Genomic DNA, 9,207 nt, shown 5'->3' on the forward strand with positions numbered 1-9,207 from the left:
CCCCCCCCCCAAATAATAATAAATTTAAAGTTTGTTTCATAAAAGAAATAGGGAAAAAGGTCAGAAAAATACTTCAACTTTAGCTGAAATTGCTATTACGATAGCAAACTTTATAGTGGACTTTTTACCCTAAACTATTTAATATTGTATTTCAAAGGTATATATGTGCCCACATGGACACATTACTATTTATAATTATGCAATATATTTTATGTTCATGTGGACACTTATATATCTTTAAAATACACTATTAAATAGTGCATGAGGAAAGACCCTTTCCAAAATTTGGTATCGTAACAATAATTTCGATCAAAATTCGAATATATTTCAAACCCTTTTCTAAAAAATACTTTCAATTTCAAATTTTTATTTTTCACCCTAACCCCATCCCTACCTGACCCCCCAACTACCCCAGCCTGCACCACTATCCCCACCCCATACCACCCCACCCCACCCTCCAAAAAATTCAATCAAAATTTGTTTTTGAGAAATATTTCAATTTTCAATTTTTATTTTTTCACTCCAATCTCCACTACCCCCCCCCCTCAAAAAAAAGTTATGTTTAAGAAATACTTTTTATTTCAAATATTTATTGTTTTACTCCATCTCACCCCTACACAAAAAAAAATTATTTTTAAAAATATTTTCAATTAATTCAAAAATTATTTTTTACTCTTCAGTAAAAAAAGAGATATTTCTGAAAAATAGTTTTCATTCATAAATGAGACACTAAATTTTTTTTCCCAGAAAATATTTGTTACTCACTAAACAAATATAAGAAAATAAATTAAAGATCGAGAAAAACATTTTTGTTGTTACCAAACAAAAAACTTTTCTTAATTTGTGTGTAATAAAACATATTATCTGTTGGAGGCTTCGGATAAAACTAAAAAGGAAAAATCCCCATCATCGTACACCAAACCCTAGTCCCTCTCACCCTTTCCTCCATTTCTGAAGGTTAGATCTAAGCTTTAGTTTTCTGTTTATGCACTTGTATTCTACTGTTAATTCAGTTACACTGCCTTTTCTAACTGTCTATTATAGTGCCAGTGAAGTTCTTGATGTGTGTTTAAATTATTAATCTTTTTTCCTGGGTAGCGAATTTGATCAATATAGTTTGGCTAGTAACACCTTAAAAATTGAATCTTGTTTTTGTTTTTTCTTGCTAGAAAGCTTTGTCTTTTATTTTACTTTTTTTAAGTGTGAATTCATGTTGCAACTACATTTGATTCTTTAGATGTGAAAAAAATTGAGAGAACTACTATAAACAAATTAGCCTTTTTGCTAAAGGAATTAGGAGTAAGAGGAGAGTAGTCATGTCTACACTTAATTTCATATTGTTGATACGAAATGTCTTTTTTGTTGTTTTCGTAGTTGGAATTTCATATATATGTTGACATGCCATTACTAACAAAATAAGATACAAAAGTTTGGTTGTTTGCTGCAAGTTCTGGGTGTTTTCTTTTTCTTGAAGCCTTTTTATTCACAGTATTTGTATCTTGTATGTGCTTAATAATTTATCAGCACGCTCTGTGATATGTTTTAGTATTTTATATATTTCAATTCTTTTTTAATTGTTTTGTTGTGATTCAGGTATAAATGTCTGATCCTTCAAAGGTCGTTCATGTTCGCAATGTGGGGCATGAGATCTCGGAGGTAGATTTGTAGGATCTTTGTTACTGATTAGTTGTGCCCCTTATTATTCTTTGATATTTTGATGTGTGATCAGTGAACTCCAATTTTTCATAAGTTAGTTGTTTATTTTGTTGCTTAATGCCTTTATTATTAAGAATTGAGTATTTTTAGTCTTTGACATCTTTTTCTTTACATCATTGTAAGCTTAAGTTCCTATGTATTATTAGTATAAATGAAAATACTTTCTATTTTTTTTGATAAGGGATGTACATTCTCTAATCAAAAAGCAAGATATCTTTTGTAATGATGTTCGAAAAAAAAAACTTAATACAGTGAAACAGATGCAGAAAGAAAGTCGCTTTGTCCATTGTTGCAATTCAGTCTGTATGTTTCATACCCCTCTCTGAACTTCTTGAAAAGGTGAATCAGTCAAAATATATTTTGTGGGGCGTGTCCGGGTGTGTGTGTGTGTGTGTGAGTGGGGTGGGAAGTTGAAGTGTCTATAGATCTCTTGAAGATCAAGTTATTGCTATCTTTTTACCTCTCACCTCTTAGTTTATGGTGTAGAGCGAGTTTGAAAGAGAATCAGTTTGGAGTGATCCGTCTGTAGTGATATTAATTATTCATTTCTTCTGAAAGAGCGGCACTCTTTTTGCTTTAGTTATAGTAAACATTAGATCTGAAAATGGAGAGCATTACTTCCTTTCTGTTCATTAATTTGGGATCAATTAAATCTTCCTCCAAGTCCATATACCCAGAAACTACTGATATGATGGAAAATAATTGATTTGTACAGTAATTTGGTTTTTGGTTCTTTTCCAGAATGACTTGCTTCAACTATTCCAACCATTTGGCGTCATTACAAAACTTGTAATGCTCAGGGCGAAAAATCAGGTGCTTTTTTCATACTTGCGCATTGAATGACACTCATAAATTTATTAATTTACTGGTTCTAATTTTTTTAATAACTTGTAATAGGCCCTCTTGCAAATGCAAGATGTCCCTTCAGCTGTAAAGGCATTGCAGTTCTACTCAAATGTTCAACCCAGCATAAGGTACCTTGTAAGAGAGAAACTAGTTTTCTGTTTGGAGAACTCTATATGAAACTTTTTGAATCTTGTATTTTCCAAGCTTTAAGCTGCACAATTCTTATCAGAATCTTCTGTAGGACCTTGATTTGTGACTCATTTTCTTGTCCTATAGGGGGAGGAATGTTTACGTTCAATTCTCATCTCACCAAGAATTGACAACTATGGATCAAAATGCTCAAGGCCGTGGAGATGAGGTAAGGGATGTTCCTTTTTGTATGTTGATTCTTGGATCACTGATATTGAACTCGGTCCTATAAAGGACTGGGTGATATGTTGACAATTTCTTCTGTCCTCCGTAAGACTAGAATTTGAGCTAACTGTATTTGCATTATTATTCTTTGTTAATCCCGATGTGCATTTATCAGCTTCATGGTAAATTGAATTAGTTTTTTTTTTGTTTTTGATAAGAAGAGTTTCTACTATGATTTGCTCATTCTACAAAAGATCTGAGTAGAAGTTTTCACTCTATGCGACCATGCCTGTGGTATTTGAGAATTTAACGCTAATTTTGTAACTTGACAAATAATTAATGAAGTTCATTGGGATGAGAAATGACTATCTCTGTGCATGTGTTGACTATAATGAAAACATACCCAAATCTTAAGTAGCATACTCAACAATTTTTACGAAAGAAAACTAGAATTATGTGATGGCTAACACAAGTTACGGAAATCAATGGAAAAATAATCGAGATTTAATGATTACACTAATTTGATAGACTAATTAGCTTTGACTTGCCACATTTCACTACATTAAGCTGCTTGAGTGGTTCTTCTCTTGCAAATGTCTTTTAATAGAAATTATGCAATGAGGATAAAGGTGTTCAAGTTTTGCCAATTAGGCAGACAGGCATAATAGTGGAATGGCTTGTTACTTGCATTGTGCCAAATCTTTGTTTTTTTGGGGTGGGTGTTGCCTGCAGTACACTGTTGCCAAAAACTGTTCAGTGCAGAACTTCAGTATAGGTCTTTAAAAACTTTAGGCTTCCTACAGGCAATGTATATACCTCTTGATGACTTGTACATGCTATCCATAAGGTAACTGTAATCAGAAGGGGTAAGGGAAGGATCAGATGACTCTGCTCTATTAAATCACATGACTGTGCTCTATTAAAGCATGTGATAGCCCACCGTAGGCACCAGTTTTCATACTTCCCAGTATTCTCTACAATCATCATAGTAATCTGACTGAACATATCCAAAAGCAGGAAGAATCAGCATTGCTCTTCTAAAATAATTTGTTTGTTTTTTCAGTTTTACGTGATGCAAAACTTTCCCAGTAATGCTCAAAAGATTTTCAGGAAGTGTCACTTTGTATGAAATAATTAGGAGACATGACACTGATGAAAAGGATCATGCACTGGGCTAACATCTTAAAGTCAAATACTTATAACTTTCTGTATTCTCTTGCTAACTGTCTTTGCTCTTCTGTCATTATCTCTTGCTTCGTGATCTGTCTTTATGCCTTTCTTTAGTGCTGAACCAAGATGAAGCATTTCTTTTGTGTTCTTTTCTCCTTTCTGTCATCTATTTCTCTCTATTCATTTCTTCTCTTCTCTCTATGCTGCTTTGCTGTTCGGCTCTCTCTGGATTCTCAGCCTAATCGAATTCTCTTAGTCACAATACATCACATGCTATACCCTATAACCGTGGATGTGCTGCATCAAGTGTTTTCTCCACATGGATTTGTAGAGAAGATTGTCACATTTCAGAAGTCGGCTGGTCAGCACCTTCAAGTTTCTCTCTCTCTCTCTCTCTCTCTCTATCTATCTATCTCTCTATGTTCTGTTCATGATTTGTTTCTTGTTTTGGATTTAAGACTATCTGGAAGATATGGAACGAATGGATCAAGAGAGGAAAAAGGATCTCTTTCTTGTATCATAGGACTTCAATTTATGGATTTAAATCATTTGTTTTTGGTTCTTATTTTAATGTTTCATGGAGGATATTTGAGCTTGTAATAATCATTGTTTGCATTCTTGGCCATATCTCACGTAACTCTTGTTTCTTATGATATTTCTAAACGTAGGTTTTCAAGCTTTGATCCAGTATCAAGTACAACAGAGTTCTGTTTCTGCAAGGAACTCACTTCAGGTGTGTTTATGATATATTTAGATCACTTGATTTATATGAACCCTTTCAGATTGTTTTATCATTTGAGATAAAATAGCTTTAGTGCATACAATTTTCTTGTAGGGGCGTAATATATATGATGGCTGCTGTCAGCTTGACATACAGTTCTCTAAGTAGGTTTCAGCTCAATATGAAAGTTATAGTACTCTCATCTCTGCATGCAAATATTTCCATATTTTCACTCATTTACTGTGATGGATGTCTTAACCATAAACTTGTATATGTTTCAGCCTAGATGAATTGCAAGTGAACTACAATAATGAACGTTCAAGGGACTTCACTAACCCAAATCTACCATCAGAACAGAAGGGCAAATCCTCTCAAGTAGTTTATCTTGTCCTATTATTACTAGGGAAGTGTGTTCCCAACATCAGTTTGACTTCATATTTTTCATTTGTGTGACAGCAAGGATATGGAGACATGTATTCCTTCCAAGGTTCTGGAGTTCATCCAGGTGCTTACTGCTTATCGCATTATCATATTGTAGTCAATGCCAAATATCATTCTAGTTTGCTTACTGTAATTTTTCTTCTTGGTTTTCCAGGTGGATTTCCTCAGGTTCACATCTATTTTATCATCTTTAAAGTATTTAAAAATTCTAGTTCATTTTGGGTTGATGTACCTGATTATCATGTTGTTCCATTTGAATCCTATCATGTTTATGTGTAGATATTTTGGATTCTCTTGCACCAACAATTTTCTACTGGCTTTACATCTCTCACAAGAGTACAAGACTCCTAACAAACATTTGTAAACATACTCACATTATTAAAGTTCAATCCAACTAATTAGTCTTGCCTATATGACTTTGTTTCTTCTATTGTCCTCTATTTTTTGCTAAGTCTACATAGATTCCAGGAAATCATAGGTCTACTGAGACAGTTTGCATGGTCTACCTTATCATAGTTTAACATCATCAATGACCATGGTTCATAGTTAATTATCTGTGCATCTGGAGTTCAACAGAAAATGTGGGGAATCATCTTTAGAAACTTTCTCCTGCCTTTTCCATCATATGTGCTACTTGCATCTTCTGTCAAATGTGATAGTTTTTAGTCTTGCTAAATCTTGCATGGCCACACATCTATTCTTTACATTCATATTTTTGTATATGTTGGATTTTGGAGTCAAACAGTATCTCATATTAAATTGTCGATCTTTACAACCGTTCTATTTACATTTCTCTCCATTAGGTATTCTCTTGTCATGTAACACTCTAGTAACATTTATATCAATATTTTGATTTAATGTGTAATAACTTTATTAACTTACCATTCTACCGGAACATTGAGCCTAGATATCTGAATTAAATTTGTTCGTACACCGCAATCTTATCAAATTTCACGTCTAGTCATTCTTCTTATGTTGTCTAAATTTGCAATATATATATTTGTTATTTCCTTTGCTAATCTTAAATCCTTACTCTTTAGAGTAACTCTTAATAGTTCAAGCTTTTGGTTGATTCCCTTACCGGTATATTCAATTATAATGCAATAAATAGCTAGTTTAGTCAATTATAATACAATAAATGGCATCTACTATTGGACCTCATCCTTTATTACTATTGAAAAACTTGTCTATTAACTAGGGTAAATGAAGTGTCAATCTCTGGTGTAAATATACGATTGTAAGAAACTTATTTATATCTCCTACCATTGTCGACAGCTTATTCATGCATTTATGGAATATATATGTTTAATATGAGAATTTCTTTTCTTCTAGAGCACCACTAAAGGACTTCTTATGGCACTATCATAATTCATGTGCCTTCACTAGGTCAACGAACACTGTTGTAAACCTTAGTCTTGCTATATATTTTCATTAATTTGCTTAGCAAGAAAACAATCTCCATTGCAAATCTACACTTCCAAATTTCCAGCACAACATATCCTCAGATATTTTGGTAAATCATACTTATACATCTCCAAGATGATTCAAAACCTCTATCAAGATACCATCTTGTCCACAAACTTTTCTAATCCTCAATACTTTTCTTGGCGTACTTTACTATCTAATTCTATGTTATAGCTTAAGTTTCTATCAAGCATAGATGTAGATATTTGAAGTCATCCTCGTGATTCAAGTTTTGAAGAACTGATCAAAATAGCCTTTGATGTCTCCTTGATCTCATATCTCTTTAAGACACTTCATCTTGCTTAAGTTCTTGCTCTTCTTTCTTAGGTGCGCTAATTTGTGTTCCCTTCTGGCATCCCTAGCTTTAGGTACAAGCCGTGAGGGCTTCTCCTTGCGCTATGCTAACCTTCTTAACTTCTCTCTTAACTCTCTGATATTTGGTAATTTCCTTGGTATAAGCTATGAAGCACTTCTAAGTTTGTTTCACATTGTTCAAGTAGATGGGAAATGCAGAAGCAATTGCAGCTGCGTTTGCTGGTGGTCTGCCACCTGGAATTAGCGGGACAAATGACAGATGCACTATTCTTGTTTCTAATTTAAATTCAGATGTAAGCTTCTGTTCTTTATCCTAGTATGAGTACCATAAGATTGTTCTCTATAATTTATTACTTCTAAAAGTCATTCTAGTATCTTGACATTTTCTTCTGATTCTTTTTCCTAATCGCAGAGAATAAATGAGGACAAACTTTTTAATCTGTGCTCTCTTTATGGAAATATTGTCAGCATTAAGATTCTGCGCAATAAACCAGATCATGCCTTAGTTCAGCTGGGTGATGGGTTCCAGGCGGAGCTGGCTGTTCACTTTTTGAAGGTCTGGTTGATATTCTCTTCAGGATCTGTTTTGTTTGGACTTGGGAGGTTATTTTGATTGTTCCACCTGGTATCAGCTATCTAGATACCTTTTGAAGCATCCAATAGCCTCTCTGCTGCCACTTTTCCTTTGCATGAACATCTGAATAATGTTCATGGTTAACTATTCTCAATTGCCTCACTTAACAATAGCCCTTATCTTTGCTTCCTTTTAGTCTCTATGATTTATGCATTATACTGAAGCTTCTATCAATTTTCCTCCCTTGGATTTGGATGCAGGGTGCCGTTTTATTTGAAAAGCGTCTGGAAGTCAACTTCTCGAAGTATCCCAATATTACTACCGGACCGGACACACATGACTACTCAAATTCAAATCTAAACCGCTTTAACCGTAATGCTGCTAAAAACTATAGGTACTGCTGCTCCCCTACCAAGATGATCCACCTATCCTCCTTACCCCAGGATGTAACGGAGGCAGAGATTATCGCACATTTGGAGGAGCATGGTCCCATAGTCAATAGTAAGCTTTTTGAGATGAACGGCAAACAGCAGGCTCTTGTTCTTTTTGAAAAGGAGGAGCAGGCAACTGAGGCACTCGTATGCAAAAATGCTACATCTCTTGGTAGCTCAACCATCCGGATTTCGTTTTCTCAGTTACAGAGCATCTGAGAAGTCTTCTGTGATTGGATTGGTAACAAGTCAATGCCATTGTATAACACAATAATTACAGCTATGTAATGTGCTTTCACTGATTTGTGGTTCTAGTTTCTGCTTTCCTTATGTACCCTTTTTTCTCTACTAGTGATTGTACTTGTTTTTTTCTTTTTGCATTGAGCGTGTCGGTAGAGAGCATATTACTCTTCCTCTATCTCTGATTATTGTAATTCAACCTTACTATGTTGTGCTCTGAAGATGAAAGTATCAGAAATGAGAATGTGAATGTATGGGAGGTGAGGATAAGATGATTCGGAAATGGGAAGAGATGAACAAACCTCCTAGTTTGAGATATGAGGTTTGATGTGGTGTCATAGGTGTGGCAAGTTGATTTGACAAGATATGACAGACCTGTAACTTATTAACGGCTTGATTAAGGTAGCAGTTTGGTGGGTAGTTGAAAGTTGTCGAGTTTTTCCTTATCAGTATTATTAATAGTGCTACTATTTTATTCTATGTTGTTTTCTCTACTTCATTTATCGTACTATTTGTTATTGCTATTCTTTCTTTTTTAAAAAAATATATTTTTATATGGTTTTCATTGTTATGTTTTTTTTTTCAAGTAGCGAGTGGGTTAAATAAAAATGGAAAAATTATATACAATAGCAAACTAATAACCTAAAATAAATGGAGTAGTTAGGGTTTGATTTAATTATGCTCCTTAGCAAACGTTTGCAAAAAATTGTCAGGCGCCTCTCTCCCAATATTTCGCTCGCCACTCTCCTCCAATCTCTTGCTCGCTTCCTCACTTTTTATACAAACACAATTGTGAAAATTGTTTCTAATTGTATAAAGTAGAAAAAATTGTATAAATACATATATTTTTGTTCCCCTCTCTCCCCTCTTCCAGATCTCGCTCACCACTCTCCCAAATCTCGCTCGTCACCCTCGCCTTTCTCACTTATACAAAC

At 34.2% G+C, this 9,207-nt stretch overlaps 1 protein-coding gene across 1 annotated transcript; it reads left to right on the plus strand.

Moving 5' to 3' along the window:
- Nucleotides 1-803: 803 nt before the first annotated feature.
- On the plus strand, nt 804-8,752 carry LOC107007367 (polypyrimidine tract-binding protein homolog 3-like). Its single transcript, XM_015205961.2, has 14 exons — nt 804-957; nt 1,594-1,656; nt 2,458-2,529; nt 2,614-2,690; nt 2,839-2,920; nt 4,324-4,447; nt 4,755-4,819; nt 4,922-4,971; nt 5,089-5,182; nt 5,264-5,312; nt 5,403-5,416; nt 7,213-7,320; nt 7,440-7,583; nt 7,862-8,752. Exons 2-14 carry the CDS (start codon nt 1,600-1,602, stop codon nt 8,249-8,251), a joined length of 1,326 nt encoding a protein of 441 aa, XP_015061447.1. The 5' UTR covers nt 804-957; nt 1,594-1,599; the 3' UTR covers nt 8,252-8,752.
- The last annotated feature ends 455 nt before the right edge of the window (nt 8,753-9,207 follow it).

The sequence above is a fragment of the Solanum pennellii genome, chromosome 12, assembly GCF_001406875.1.
Source record: "Solanum pennellii chromosome 12, SPENNV200".
Taxonomy (NCBI): domain Eukaryota; kingdom Viridiplantae; phylum Streptophyta; class Magnoliopsida; order Solanales; family Solanaceae; genus Solanum; species Solanum pennellii.